Source organism: Sprattus sprattus (assembly GCF_963457725.1).
Source record: "Sprattus sprattus genome assembly, chromosome: 18".
NCBI classification, from domain to species: domain Eukaryota; kingdom Metazoa; phylum Chordata; class Actinopteri; order Clupeiformes; family Clupeidae; genus Sprattus; species Sprattus sprattus.
The window spans coordinates 7,746,743-7,763,340 of record NC_137916.1 but is presented as its reverse complement, the minus strand read 5'-3'; the positions used below and the strand labels follow the sequence as shown (position 1 = coordinate 7,763,340).

The 16,598-nt window shown below is 44.5% G+C and overlaps 1 protein-coding gene across 1 annotated transcript in view; it reads right to left on the bottom strand.

Moving 5' to 3' along the window:
- Positions 1-598: 598 nt before the first annotated feature.
- Positions 599-16,598, bottom strand: part of septin9a (septin 9a) — a gene marked incomplete at its 5' end in the record, with an annotated part of 79,541 nt that continues 63,541 nt past the window's right edge. Inside the window, 8 exon segments of the mRNA XM_080857166.1 lie at positions 599-969; positions 1,257-1,308; positions 5,257-5,353; positions 6,145-6,240; positions 8,977-9,094; positions 15,832-15,969; positions 16,181-16,262; positions 16,384-16,512. Of these exon segments, the coding sequence (XP_080713292.1) occupies positions 828-969; positions 1,257-1,308; positions 5,257-5,353; positions 6,145-6,240; positions 8,977-9,094; positions 15,832-15,969; positions 16,181-16,262; positions 16,384-16,512 (854 nt within the window). The 3' untranslated portion in view covers positions 599-827.

Sequence of the window (16,598 nt, the reverse complement as noted above, 5' to 3'; positions counted from 1 at the left end):
CTGAACACACAGCCTGTCCTCCAACCACTGTGTTAGGGGACTACACCGCATCACACTGACCAGTAAGGGATGGATGGCATGGATATAAAAGGCTTTACTTGACTCTCTTCCTGTGCAATATCAACCACACACACACACACACACACACACACACACACACAGACTTACGTACCTTGATTGTGTTGCCCACACCTTGCTAAAGGCTGTGGGACTGTACTTGGCACAACCTAGCGGGCCCAACAGGTCATTAAATTCATTTCTGTACACTGGGAGGTGTTAAATGGAACTAAGCGGGCACAGCATAAATCTCCTCTTACGACTGGCATGGGCCTAATGGAGTTTCTAGTGGCTGATAGTCTCCTCCACTGGGTCCTGCTTCATTCTAAAATTCTCTCTGTCACAGACACAGACACAGACACACACACACACACACACACACACACACACACACAGCTGAGACACACAGAAATGACAATAGAGGAAAACACATGATACACCTGATGGCAACGGTGTGAATTTTTGACTGTGTGTGTGTGTGTGTGTGTGTGTGTGTGTGTGTGTGTGTGTGTGTGTGTGTGTGTGTGTGGGGGGGGGGGTGTTGGCATTGCTGTAGGCAAGATAAGAGTTTTGGCTTTCAGAGGCAACAATGTTCCAAAACAGAAAACGTTGGACGCTGCTCTCCTCCTTGCTGATGCGGGCGATCACTTGAGCGCTGGAGTGGGCCAATCAGAGAGGAGATGAGAGGAGGAGGAAGGAGAAGCACAAGAGGGAAGTGGTGAGCGGGGCGGAGTCGGGTGGCTACGGGGGGGGGGGTCTGCTGCTGGTGTTTACATCTCATGGGAGGTGAGGTGGTGGTCGGCCCCGTTGTTGGCGGTGTTGGCATGCGTGTTGTTTTCGTTGAGACGGCGCACGCGGTACATCTCGTAGTGAATGCTGCTGGTGATGTCCTTAATGTTCTGCATGTGGGTCCTGGACAGATGAGGGGTCGGGGCAAGATGAATACACAAACAAACAAACTAAATTCACAAAAATGATCAGGATTAAATCCGTTGGGCCATCTTCTCAAGCCCTCCCTACATGTAATTTAGAATATAGCAGAATCACCCCATTATAATGGGGTTTTCAACACCTCAAGACTGTGAGCTGTTTGAGTGTCTGAGATTCCCATTCGAGTGGTCTCACTTCTGTGACCTGAAGAGAACATTCTTATCTGGCAGGGTCTGTGGACAGAGGACTGTGTGGAGAACTGCACTCACCTGATGAGCAGGTCCCGCAGGTAGGCAAACTCACAGTGGGCAATATTCTCAACTGTACGGGGAGAGAGAGAGAGAGAGAGAGAAAGGAAGGGAAAGTGGTTAAATATTTTATTGAGGCTTGTAAAACATATTTCCTATAAAGACAATACAGTTCCACTCAAGTTCTACACAATCACAGTGACAGGTCTTTTGGTAATGAACTGCAGATGTATTTAAAATAGACTGCATTTACGAGCAATGCGCAAATGCAAGCGGGAACACTAAAAGCATTACTGAAGATGTTGACCACCTGCCCACAATCAGGGGGAGGCTGGCATACTACACTCTGACTCAGCTGATGGTCTTTTTAAATGGCACTTTGCAGACAGACGCACAGAGAGAAAAAAAAACCTGGGCTCCAACTGAAAACAGTCAGATTCCAACCCCCCCCACCCCCCCACCCCACGATGGTAGAGTGCACCTGCAGCCTCACCTCTTCTCACCAGGGGGCGCTCTTGCAGGAGCTAGATCTCAGACAGCGACTGGGTGTGTGAGAGGGACCCTGAGACTGACACTGAGACGGAGACTGAGACATAAGGCATCATTCTCAGTAATTCAATTCATTTAAAGCCTCTTTCGCCGGCAGATAAGGCCTGATGAGTGTGTCGGCGCCTGGGTAGTGTGGAGGATGTATGAATTATAGATCACAGCCCCACATCCCCCCCCCCGCAGAAGAGAGACACGAGTGCGCCGGCAACACCTCTAAACTTCCTTAAAGAGGAAATGAAAGCTGCTTGAAGAGGAGAAGGCCATGTCAGGTGTGGTCACATGACACATGGTGCAGTTAGTCAGCTGTGGTCACATGACGCATGGTGCAGTTACACAGGTGTGGTCACATGACACGGCAGTTAGTCAGCCGCGGGGGCAGGCTGGTTGCCAGGCCGTGTGCCACAGAGGCCGTGGGGGACTGTGGGAGAGGAGGAGAGGATGGTGCCATCTGTGCCCCTCGAACCGCACTGATTAACCTCGCCACCTCAGCACTCAGCATGCAGCACACACAGGGGCATCCTACCGTACCCACGGGGCACAGTGTTCACTGCTGTGCCACTTCACAGACTGGAGAAGGGATTAGTGGCCAAGCTTGGCCCATGCTCAGCCCGAACTTAGTTAAGACAGCTGAATCCTTATTCAGGACAAAAACTCAAAAGGTTAGGTAGAACTTGACTCCATAAGGATGCAGTCCAAACTGAGGACAAGATGAAGGTCTTACAGCATTACTCAGTGTTGTTTCCCTTTAGACAAGATGCATGTTTTTTTTTTTCTTTTTTGTCTTAAAACCTGTTCACAGATGGAGTCCGGTAAGATGTTGGAGTGAATAGTCACGTAATTTTGAGCTCTCTCAACTCAGAGACGATAAACTCTCAAAAATCATAATTTAAACAAATACATTCATTAATATATAGGAGGGAACCAATAAAGAGGACAGAAAATCCAGATCCATATATCCAGAAAATCAAGTCAGAGAAAATAAAAAAGGAAGAAAATGGATCCAAATTCTGACAATGGTAAGCGGGATGAGAGCACGGGGCAGGTGCAGAACCAGCTAGCCTAAATCAACTAATTGACTTACTAGCACCCATAGGCAAACAACTGGATGAGGTGGGAATTTTACAAATATCTACAGATACGGGATTATTATGGGAAACGGATTAGACAGGAGCTCTCTCTAGAAATGAAGCAGGTAGTACAAGTATTGGTTGATACATATAAAGGGAACCGGGTCAGGACTATAATTATATACATTATACAAGGCATTAATGGATGACAAAAGCACAACAGGATATATTAAAGAAAAATGGGAAAGAGAATTTGACATGAACATACCTGACGATGAATGGGATAATATGTGGGAAAAACACAAGACAACAACCTGTTCACGAGCCTGGAGAGAGTTTTCCTGGAAAAATCTTTTCGTTTTTTCATCACTCCTAAAATATCTAATAACTACTCTGGAAAAAGAAAGTCATGTTGGAGGAATTGTGGGTCATCTGATGCTAACCATGCACATATTTTCTGGAATTGTCACAAAATAACAGGGTTCTGGGGAATGGTACATGGGTTAACACAAGAGATCCTGGGATACGAATTTCCTATGAAACATGAGCTGATGTATCTGTATATTTACTCAGAGGATATTGTACATGATGGAGACTCATATCTATTCAAGATACTTATGGTTGCAGGGAAAAAGGTCATTACAAGGAAATGGGGGGAGGGTGAGGATCTACCCACTCAGACCCATTGGGTGGACACAATGGGGGAAATATATATGATGGAAAGCACCACAAATGGACAGTAAATGGAGGAAGTAGACCCTATGGCAGTTGACACAGAATTGACATGACAGCAGGTTTTTCTTTTCCCCTTTTTTGTTTTCTATTATTTATTTTATTTATTGTTTAAATTTTAATTCTGGTCGTCGATGTTGTTGATTACTTGTATTTGTGTTCTTATTGATGAATAAAAAGAAAATTGTAAAAAAAACAAAAACCTGTTCACAATAGCCACAGCTAAAATGGTTGGCAGCTCCCCACAGGAAGTTGCCAGTCTTCCTGGGCAGGCACTTCCTGTTTGAATGAGTGGGAAATGCGATCGCCTGCATTATGCCAAGTCACCAAAAAAAAGTGGCCCTATGGCTTTAGCACAATAGGAGGGGATGGGGTGGCAGGCCTCCACACAAACCCTCCCTCACACACTTACACACACACACACACACACACACACTTGCACACACTTGCACACACTTACACACACTTACACACACTTACACACACTTACACACACACACGCACACTATTCAACAACGCACACGTTAACCACTAAACCTGTTCTTGGCCATGTCCCTGTCTTCGGTCAGACTGAAGTCTCTTTATGTATGAGGGTCTCCCACAGGTCAGGCCCCTCAAGAAGAAGCCCTTTTATGATTGGCCATGTTGGGCTCAAGCCGAGCTCCAATGCACCCACCCCCCACCCCCCATCCCCCCCGCCACACTTCAGAAGCCCTCTCAACTGCTGATGTGGCTGCGCCAACTGTCCATGACCTCACTTCCTGACTCAGGAACACACACACACACACACAGCTGAGGACATGTTCACCACAGTGTATGAACAATCAGAGCTCTCACTCTGTGTGTGTGTGTGTGTGTGTGTGTGTGTGTGTGTGTGAGTGTGTGTGTGTGTGTGTGTGTGTGCGCGCGTGTGTGTGTGTGTGTGTGCGCGTGTGTGTGTGCAGTAAATTGGAACGGCTGAGTGGCCATCTGTGTGACCCAGAGTCCTCCCTCCACTTGTGGGGTCCTTTCTTCCTCTCATTCCCCCTCTTACAATTTGTCTAGTCTCATCTCACTTCGTCTCGCCTCAGCCTCCTTTGTTGGGTTATTTGGCTCTTGGGTTCAGAGTTCATTAGCTAAACAACTCCCCCCTCCACACAGGCATGTGTGCATGGGCAAGCATACATACACACACATACACACACACACACACACACACACACACACACACAGATAAAAACACACTGATGGACGATGTGCCAGAGAGCAGACAGTGTTCAGACTGCAGTGAAGGCCTTCAATGCCGGGCAGCAGAGGAGAGTGGTCGGTCTCACGGCTGGGGGCATTCCAGCCCAAACTAGACAACATGGATAAGTCTGGCTGAGTTCTTAACTTTTGTTTTGTTGTTAAATAAGCTTTCCATGGATTCTCAAAGAGGACATATTACTCTTTTCACCTCACACACATGGAATACCATAATCTACCACTTGAGGTTCACTGACATCTGTTCAAGTTGCTGATTCCAATACAATGCCAAGACATCACTCTGTCTGTATGACACCCTGAGCTATCTCCACCACAGATATGGCTGATTTACCAGCAGTGTTTTACTGGGAGTTGAGGTGTATTAAGGCCTTTAAGGAAGAGAGGGGTTCATTACCATAGACATATTTATATATGTCCATGTTCATTACCTTCTATGGTTCCCCATTTGGTCTTCCTTCCCAGCAGCCTCCTCCCATTCACCTGGTACTCCAGGTCACTGCCCACCACTGCAAACGGGATCATCTCCTTCAAGACAGAGAGGAGGTTCAGCTGGAGATCAAGATTAGCTTAACACAAGACCAGGATTGAGGATTACATTCATGGTGGAGATGCCTGCATTAAGGCATCCTTCAAAATATAATGATTTGCCATAACAACCAAATCTAAAAAAATAAATACAAAAAAAAGGGTAGTAGGTGAGTGTAGGGCATACCCCCCAAATGAGGACCCTTCCAGAAGACTATTCTGTTCAAGTCTTGTTATCTTCTTACCCTTTTTGGTTCTTAGGCCCTCTTTGCCTGTACTAAGACTATTGGACCATTGGTTGAAATTCCTGCCCTGCTCGGTGGCAACAGAAAGTTAAAGTGAACTATATAGTGTAGTTAAAGTCAACTATATAGTGTACTTAAAGTCAACTATATAGTGTAGTTAAAGTCAACTATATAGTGTAGTTAAAGTCAACTATATAGTGTAGTTAAAGTCAACTATATAGTGTAGTTAAAGTCAACTATATAGTGTACTTAAAGTCAACTATATAGTGTAGTTAAAGTCAACTATATAGTGTACTTAAAGTCATTTTTGAGAGCCCATTGATTTAGTCATTCAGGTTACGGCACACCAGCATAATTTTAAGGAAAGTCTTATCCTAGCGATTGTTAAAAATAAAAGATTACACAAATGTTTAACATATTAGTTTGTTAAAACGAATGCTTATACCAGAGTGTTAATGAAGTAAGAAGTGATGGTGTGATCTACAGTTATTAAGTAGGGGCATTTGATACTGTTGTATGCACACACACACACACACACAAACTCACCCTTATTTTTTCATTGATCATCCTGTCCTCAGCATCTTCATCAAACTCTTTCTGTGGGTAGACATCAATGCCGTTGGCTCGAAGATCTTCTCTGATCTGTCAATGCGCACATACATACACACAAAATAGATAAATAAACAAATAAATAAATAACTGTTCAGGCTCAGTGTCCAAACAAGCCGAAGACAACCCAACCCTGAACTATGGGTCAGCACACAATGACACAGGGACATCAATCTATCTCTCCCACACACACACACACACACACACACACAGATCTGGGCCAAAATTCAAGGGCGGTTATCTGCTGCTCAGAAAGGCTGACCCCCCTCCACACACCCACTGAGCTAACATAATGAGGAAACAACAGAAGACAAGAGAGGAGAGGAAGAAGAGGAGAAAAAGGGAGGATGATGAGTAATCAGGAGAGTAAGGGCCAAGGTGACCAGGAGACAGACAGACAGACACACACACACACAGACACACACACACACACACACACTTAATGCATAAACAACACACGGTCAATCCCCCACCCACTCACACATAGGTACACTCCTCGCACTATAAAACTGGGATCTAAAGCATTAGATCACTTTGTGTTGAGCTCATAAGTAGCGGTTAATCAGTGCTGGGATGGGGACACTGAGGGGGTTAAGCCCTGGGTGGCCTGACCTGATCCACTTCACCACCTCACGCCCTGATGATCTCAGATCAGCCCAGATCCACCACCTCTAATGACTCGAGAGGCACTGTTGTGTTCGTCAACGCCAGCAGATGCTTTTTTTCCTTCTCAAAAGTGAGGAGGAATTTCCCCTTTCCTTCTCATAGCTGGGCCCCTGTGAGACGGAGCGCTGAGATGGAACACGCTGCCAATAATGTGTGTTTTAATGAAAGGCTGCCACGTCCCCCCCCCCCCCCCTTGCAAATGTTGCCCTGTGTGTGTGTGTGTGTCTCTGTGTGTGCATCCGTTGAGTGTCGTTTTACACGGTTCCTCGCGATGCACAGCCTGAGGCAGGAAGTGAGGTCATGGACAGTTGGCGCAGCCACATCAGCAGTTGAGAGGGCTTCTGAAGTGTGGCGGGAGGGATGGTGGGGTGGGGGGTGGGTGCATTGGAGCTCGGCTTGAGCCCAACATGGCCAATCATAAAAGGGCTTCTTCTTGAGGGGCCTGACCTGTGGGAGACACTCATACATAAAGAGACTTCAGTCTGACCGAAGACAGGGACATGGCCAAGAACAGGTTTAGTGGTTAGCGTGTGTGTTGTTGAATAGTGTGCGTTGTTGAATTGTGTGCGTGTGTGTGTGTGTGTGTGTGTGTGTGTGTGTGTGTGTGTGTGTGTGTGTGTGTTCACGTGTTTATGAGTTTGTGTCCAAGTGCTGGATCGGGGGGGGGGACTCTGAGGGGGTTCCAGAATGAAGGAGATGTACAATGCCTGTCAGCACTCCCAGTCCCTTTCCCCACGCCTGCTGGCTGCCAACTCAAACACAGGGAAGACTCAGCATAGGCCAACCTCCTCCCCCCCCGCCCCCCACACACACACACACACACACACACACCACTTTGCGGGGGCCCGGGGGCCTAAGGGCCACGTCACCTGGCATTACGCAACAGGTCATCTGAGGGAGCCACGTGTACAAGCCATGTTCCAGGGAGAGCATAACGCCAGGAAATGAACCTGTATCAGCTCTGGCCCTGAACTGGTCTGGATCCAGCAGATGCAGATGCAAGACACATCTGTTCCAGCATCAGCAGCTATTGGAGTAGGAAAGCTTTACCAGGGTAAGATGAGCCCTAATAAGGGTCATATGGAAACAACTTCAGATTTAATATGGCTTGGACACTTAACACTACACTGCAAACATCAATGAAACCCTTGACAAGAATGTCTCTGAAGTCACTCAAGACACAGCTTGGCAAGCAACAAGAGGACATGAGCCAAAGCCCGCACTAAAACACACTGAGAGGTGCATTTCCAATCCTCTTCATTTCTGTTGAGATGTGGTTTTGGTTATATCCAGGTCTAAAGGACGTAGTAGCCGAGGCAACCCTCCATCAGGGCAATAACCGTTGGCACACGACCTGGCGAAAGCACAAGCACCCTCCTGCCGAGCCGATCGGAGCAGATGGCGGGCATGTCTCCCTCTCCTTTCATCCTCCTGCTCATCTCGTGCCGTCTGCATCTGCCATCCGTTAGTCACGTCCCACCCCACTGCCTCAGACCAGATCATGCCGTGGCACGCCGGTCGAGCAGAGGCCAGCCAATTTGGTGGCCTGTTTCAACTAGCCACTGGCCTTAGGATGACCGCTTAGTGGAGAGATAGCCTGCAGAGAGGCTGGAGGGTTTGAGAAGTGGGCAGAGTGCAGTGTTGTGCACGTTCACAGCTCTCATGAACTAGTTCAAAGTTCAGTTCGTACAAGTAAATATGAATCGTTCACGTTCATAGCTCACCATTTTAATTCTGAACTCGTTCATAGTTCAGTTCAGTTCATTTTCATTTCATTTCATTTTTCAGGCTACATGGACGCACACAACTTCAACAAAGTGCAACGTTCAATTATGTGAAAATATTCCCGACGTTAACTGCCTCTCCATCTAAATAAGCCGTGAAGAGAAATCAAAACACCATCACATGACCAACGCAATTACCAAATAAGGTAATTTACCGAAACATGCTCTGTCTGGACAACTTAACAAATAATTACTATGGCCTTCATTATTTCGAATTAAGTTGCGTTCAGTTCATCGTTCTCGTAAACTTGAACGTGTTCAATGAACAAGTTCTTTTGAAAGCGTTCATGCACAACACTGGCAGAGTGTAGATGCTCACCTTCTTCTTGAAGAAGTCCCTCTCCTCCAAGGTCAGGGTGTCAGCTTTGGCAATGACCGGGACGATGTTTACCACTTTACTCAGGCGTCTCATGAACTCCACATCCAGGGGTCTCAAACTGAGAGAGAGAGAGAGACAGAGAGAGAGAATGTTAGGAGAGGAAACAGTACAGAAGCCATTTGCCACATGTAACTAGTCTCGTCCAAGACTTGCACTCTGGAATGTTCTCCACAGCAACCGTCTTGCTCTTCGCCCTCAGTGCACTCTCATCTCAGCACAGAGTCCTCGCCTGTGCTGCTGAGCAACCACTAGGGGGCACACATTGCCTTCAAAGCCACTAAACCCAGGCCAGTTCTTGGCCATCTCCTTACAACATTTAGGCTTTAAAGAAACCACATCTGTTTGTTTTCTTGTACACTCAGACCAATCAAATACACACACACACACCCACACACACACACACACACATTGTGTAGAGTAGTTTGTGTGTGAAATCCGCTGTATTGTCTTGTATTGTGATTTGGGCTCTGATTCGATTAACGAAAAAGAAAAAAAAAAGAGACACCTCCTGCTAGGGGCCTGCGTAGTCCGTGTGTGGTACTCTGTGTGTGGTACTCGTGAATGGGACGTGAGGGGCAGCTGGCCCTTGGACAGCCCAGGGAAGCCCCATCAGTCTCTGGTTACTGCAGCTGGCGTGGGCTGCCAGGGCCTGGTCGCACTGGGGGCAAATGGGAGCCCGCCGGGTTTCATGGTCTGAGAGTTGAGCCCCAATTAGTGGGTCTGTTCAAAGCAGAGCAGCTGCCCATGCTGAGCAGAGCGTGAGTCAGGCGTCTGATGTTCTGGATCAACATGAAACACACATCTGTGCGTTGTGTGTGTGTGTGTGTGTGTGTGTGTGTGTGTGTGGTTGTGTGTGTGTGTGTGAGGGGGGCTGTGATAGCTGGTTATGGGAGGACAGTATTACATAGATGTGTGTGTGGGCATATCTTGGGTTACTCTTCTATCACAACTGTCAGGAAGCAGCTGAACAGGACATGAAATGAAAAAGTCTTTCAGAACTACTGTCCTTTGAATCAAGGGCTGAACGTGTGTGTGTGTGTGTGTGTGTGTGTGTACGTGTGCGGGCATGTGTGTGTGTGTGTACGTTTGCTGGCATGTGTGTGTGTGTACGTGTGCGGGAATGTGTATGTGTGTGTGTGGGCATGTGTATGTGTGTTGATGCTGAATCTGTCCAGGGGATGCAACAGCTGAGCAGCAGTCTGGTAACACAAAACCACCAACAGCTGTAAACACACACTCATGCACGCACACGTATGCACACACGCGCACTCAAAAACACACACACAGACAGTTAATAGTGGTAAAAGGCTGGACTGCGCTGGCATAGCTCCTCCACAGACCCCCAGTCACAGCTGTGCTGTATTCATTAACCATAACACTTGGCTCCAGGAAAGCCAGAATCTCTTTCATTCGGAATTTTCCTCCATAAAAATCATGATGCAGACATAAAATTTGTTTTTAACTGATCTCACTGGTTCTTATTCACTGCTGTGATCATGAAACTCCCACAAGCAGCCTCTCAACATGCCCTTTGGGGGCCCTTAGTCAAATGAAACAGACCAGCACACTTAAATTGGCATTTTACACCCTACACCCCCCCCCCCCCCCCTCCCCATCTCCTACACATACCAACCCAACCAGGTTTTAGTACCCATTTAGGTCATTAGTACTGAGGCCAGTGGCTGCAGAGAGAGGGGCACGAGTAGGAAAGAGATGGAGGTTAAAGGACAAAACCATGGTGGAGAAACGGACATGACGAACAGGCCCCAACTCCTCCATCACACAGCAAGGCCAGCGCCTGTAGCACGGAGACATGGGAACGCACAGTGGCTTTACAAGACTCTATATGACATTTCTCCTGCCTGTGCGGGAGTAGTGCCAGTTCGGTCATAGCTCTCACCACTGCTAACTGTATGCCGGTGTGTGCTTGTGTGCATACATTTTTTGGGGGATGTGTGTGTGTCTGTGTGTTTCTTGGACACTTCTTTCAATTTTTTGAAATGGGTCAGTAGCAGCTTTAATCAGCTTAGAACCATAGTCAAACAGAAGCCGTTTTTAATCTCAGAAGTTCCCGTTGCTACGGGAGTCTCCCCTCCCACATTAAACATACTGCCACTGTATTTACAATTTTAAAACAAAGACCCAGCCCTTTTCTCTTTCTTTTACTTCAGTCTGAGGTTGCCCAATGGTTTTAGTCAGTCCACTCATAAGTTATTTTTAACGTCCACTCTTTAATCTGTTGTTGGTTTGATTCAATTTCACTTCATGTCTCTCTTTACTCCTTTGCTTATGATTTGATGATTTTAATAGTTGAATGTGTTTTCCATTTTAGTCTTGCCTTTCATGCATTATTCCTTTCACTCAATTCCACTCCATTTACCTCAGTTATGTTGTTTTTCATCTGGTGTTCTTTTGATTTTATTTTTGTGTTTTGCTATGTTTTTCTCTTAGTCCTGCTTTTACCTTCTACTTATTCCTCGTACACACGCTAATCCATCTGCCTCGACTGGAGAGCACTTTGGGTCAACTCCTGTGTTTTAAATATGCTATACGTGCGACTTGATTTGATTTGTCCAGCCATGGAAAACGTCTGGCACGGAACTTAGTCAGGGATCATACAGGAAACGACGTCTGGATGGAGCGGACGAGCGTCTCCTCCCTACCTACACTCCAGGGCCTCCTCAATAACCCCTCATCTGCCTCCTCAACAGACATCGTCAAATGTATCTCTGTAAATGTATCTGTGCTGAACTCTGCTCCTCAGGGTTAACCCCCCCACCCCTTCACACACCTCCCCCTGTGACTGTTCCCTTAATCTGTGAAAGAGATGGGTACATTTCAATCAGTCATTTTTGATTAAATCTGTCAAATTAATACGAACTTAAAGTGATCATCAACACTTCTTCTGCCATTATTCATAACGCATTCATTAAAGAGTCAAACATCTGTGTCAACTCATATTTATAATAAACTAAAACAGATATCCAAAAAATATTTCTATCCTGTCCCATATTTTTGGATATCTGTTTTAGTTTATTATAAATATTTCATATTTCATATTTATGATAAACTAAAACAGATATCCAAAAAATATTTCTATCCTGTCCCATAATATGATCACTTTATGATCACTTTAAGTTCGTATTAATTTGACAGATTTAATCAAAAATGACGGATTGAAATGTACCCATCTCTTTCACAGAAACACATCTTGCCGTCAAAGAGCACATGTGATAATCAGTCCCAGTACTTCTTTCGTCTAAATGTAGACGACAGTGTGTGTGTGTGTTCCATCTTTAAAACATTAAGCAAGGCAACGGATAGTTACAACTGGTGGGTGGGAAAGAAAAGGCTGGGTAGGGGTGGGTTGTCCATACTCACACACCTCCAGACACACAAACCTCCATACACTTACACACCTCCAGACACACACACACCTGCAGACAGACACACACCTGCAGACACACTCACACACTTCCAGACAGACAAACACAGAGCTCAGTGTCACTGAGAAGGACTCAGGCACCCTCCTGTTACATTCCACACTCCTTGCCTCAGTGGGGAGCGACTGGTGTGTGTCTCACTGCCTCAGTAGGGAGAGGGACTGGTGTGTGTGTGTGTGTGTGTGTGTGTGTGTGTCTCACTGCCTCAGTTGGGAGCGACTGGTGTGTGCCTCACTGCCTCAGTAGGGAGCGACTGGTGTGTGTCTCACTGCCTCAGTAGGGAGAGGGACTGGTGTGTGTGTGTGTGTGTGTGTGTGTGTGTGTCTCACTGCCTCAGTAGGGAGCGACTGGTGTGTGTCTCACTGCCTCAGTAGGGAGAGGGACTGGTGTGTGTGTGTGTGTGTGTGTGTGTGTGTGTGTGTGTCTCACTGCGGGAGGGACTGGTGTGTGTGTCTCACTGCGCCTCTGCCCTGTAGCGCTCTCTACCCATCACTGTGTGTTCTCTATGCATCTTTGTTTTGTTATTAATAAACGACAAGCACTCAGATTTGAACTCTATTTTTCCTTTAAACTGTATATCAAACAGCTGTTTTAAGAAATTAGTGACTCGCATTACATAAAAATATCATTCCTTTTTCAAAATTACCCAGCATGGCCCATGTTTAAATACTAAACATTTTGTAGCCTACTGCATTGTAAATACAATTTGTATAAAATGTTTTACAAATATTAAAACAATTAGGCCAAGGGATATTTCAGTTACTGTACTATAAAACAAACATAAAAAATGCTGGTTCTTATAAGATCAAATATGATAATCCATATCAAGGTAATAAATAGAAAGGTATGTCGGTCTATCTGCGGTTATTACATGGTAAACCTTGACCGGTAAAACCTTGAAAGAACGATGGATTGTATTTGGCTCATATGACACTGCAGGAAGTGGTAGCTACTACCATTTAGGCACGCTAAGTAGCAGAGCTGGTAACACTTTCTATGAAGCCCAGCGTTATAAGGCCCTATAAGGACATTATAAGGGCCTTAATAATGACTTATAGCGATTACTACAATGACTTATAGCTACTTTATAACTACGTATAATGTCTACATGATGACTCATAATCACCTTTATGATACATTATATCAGTTCATTATGAATGGTTATAATTAAAGACGGAATAATGCATTATAAATATGTGACTGTCGGGTAACACTTGCTATGAAGCCTGCCTTTATAAGGTCCTATAAGGACATTAATGATGACGTTTAAAAATAGCTATAAGTCATTGTAGCACTCTTTATAACTATGTTTAGCATCTCCACAATGACTCATATCCACTGCTCTGAAACGTTATGTCAGTTGATTATAAATGGTTATAATCTAAGATAAAATGATGCATTATAAATATGTGATCATAGGTTTGTGTGGGTAATCATGAATCCTATGAAGCCTGCATATATGAAGCACTATAAGAACATTCATAATACCTTTAAAAACTAGTTAAGTCATTGTGGCACTCATTATAACTATGTATATAGGTCTTCACGGCACATCATAACTACCTTTGTGATATATTATGCATATTCATTAATGGTTATTAGTATGGTGACTAGGCTGCTATACAGACATAGAATATTATAAACTTTTAGAAGATCCTATAAGTGGACTTTGTCAGCTTTAAGTAAAGTGACAAAAGGGTGGTGTTGTTATGAACAGATATAAGATTCTATTAGTGTACTTTGTCAGCTTTAAGTAAAGTGACAAAAGGGTAATGTTGTTTTAAACAGATATAAGATTATTATAAGAGAAGAGAAGAGAAGATAAGGCATTATGAACTTGTTAATAGTGCTAACAGGATACAGATGAAAACCCTTTTATTTAAAACTTTCTAGAAGTGCTCAGACTTTATACAAAAACACATTGTAAAGATTTCGGGCTAATACTTTTGAACTTCAGAGTTGCTGTTATTACTCCAAACCCAATGTCCCTACACAATAAATACTGATAGTTGCAGAAATGAGGAAATATTAAAGTTGTCTACATAAAAGCATAACTTTGACACCGCACGCTTTTGGACCAATGAAATCTGTTCATCAACCAGTCAAGCAAACATCGATGGTAATACAGCTTTCAGACCTGAGAGCACGCTCAAGAAGGTAGAAGACGTAGGACTGAGAAGGTAAGAATGAGTGCCACAATGACTTAACTAGTTTTTAAAGGTATTATGAATGTCCTTATAGTGCTTCATATATGCAGGCTTCATAGGATTCATGATTACCCACACAAACCTATGATCACATATTTATAATGCATCATTTTATCTTAGATTATAACCATTTATAATTAACTGACACAACGTTTCAGAGCAGTGGATATGAGTCATTGTGGAGATGCTAAACATAGTTATAAAGAGTGCTACAATGACTTATAGCTACTTTTAAACGTCATCATTAATGTCCTTATAGGACCTTATAAAGGCAGGCTTCATAGCAAGTGTTACCCGACAGTCACATATTTTTAATGCATTATTCCGTCTTTAATTATAACCATTCATAATGAACTGATATAATGTATCATAAAGGTGATTATGAGTCATCATGAAGACATTATACGTAGTTATAAAGTAGCTATAAGTCATTGTAGCAATCGCTATAAGTCATTATTAAGGCCCTTATAATGTCCTTATAGGGCCTTATAACCCTGGGCTTCATAGAAAGTGTTACCGCAGAGCTTTATGAAAGTGTTCATTCACTGATGTTATGGTTGTCCATCACATTAAAATGTGTTTAAACTATGATCAAACTAATGTGTACCTGGCGAGCATCACAAGACCCAATGGATTGTGTACACGGAGTATGTACTGCCAGTATATGTAGGTTAACCTTTCATGGTGTCATAGTGGAATGATTTGTTTACATTAACTGTACTGGGCTAGTGTCACAAGACCTGCAAAGAATGAGTAACATTACGTACTGTGTAGCCTAGCCAGGGTTCTGTAAATGAACCTTTCATATATCATTACAACTGCATATTGCAGTGAAATGGGTTTGAATAAGGTGTATATTCATTATGCTGGCATGCATATTATTCAATTATTTATTTATCTGCATCGATGCAGATCACTGTCGCATTGCGATGCATTGTGTGTATGCATTCCTCTGAATGTGTGTCTATAAGAGTATGTGTTTGTGTTTGTTTGCATGTGTGAGTGAGCTTAAAACATTTACTTATGTGCATTAATGCCTGTTTTTTATGTGTGTGGTGTGTCTGCCTGTGCTGGTGAGTGTGTGTGTGTGTGTGTGTGTGTGTGTGTGTGTGTGTGTGTGTGTGTGTGTGTGCGCGCGCACACACCTGTGTCCTGTGGGTGGGATGAAGTATATGCAGCAGTGTACACGCGAGTCTGGGATCCTCTTCTTCCTGTCGATGTTGATCTCCTCCTGCAGGTACTGCTCATACTGGTCATTAATAAACTTCATGATGGGCTGCCAGCTGACAGAGAGAGGGACAGGGAGGGAGAGATGAGCTAATGAGTACACACAGTAGTGGGAGAGAAGAAGGAAAGACAGACAGACAGAGACAGACAGACAGAGGAAAGGCAAGGACAGAAAGAAGAAAAAAAACATACCTACATAGACAAAATTAATGAATGAAAGAGTGAATGAATGAATGAAAGAATGAATGAATAAATGAATGCTCTTACCAGTTTTCATTGTTGATCTGATCCCCAAAGCCTGGCGTGTCAATGACTGTAAGCTTCATCCTCACGCCTTTCTCTTCTATGTCTGAGAGGAGAGGAGGGAAAGAGAGGATTACACCTGGCTTCTCTCTTTGAACAGCACGCCTGTCAGCAGGGTGTTCCATACTCGTATCCAGCTCGTGCTCCTGTCTCTGGGAGTGGCTTACCGTGACTGACAGATTTGATCTCGATGGTCTTGGGGATCCTCTCCTCGCCCGTGCCCATCACTGACTTACGGCTCACTTTGGACTTGAAGAGTGTGTTCATCAGTGTGGACTTTCCCAGGCCACTCTGACCTACACACACAGACACACACACACACACACAATACATTAAGCAACATTGTGTACAGAAAACAAATAACCACTGACAGCCATCTTAC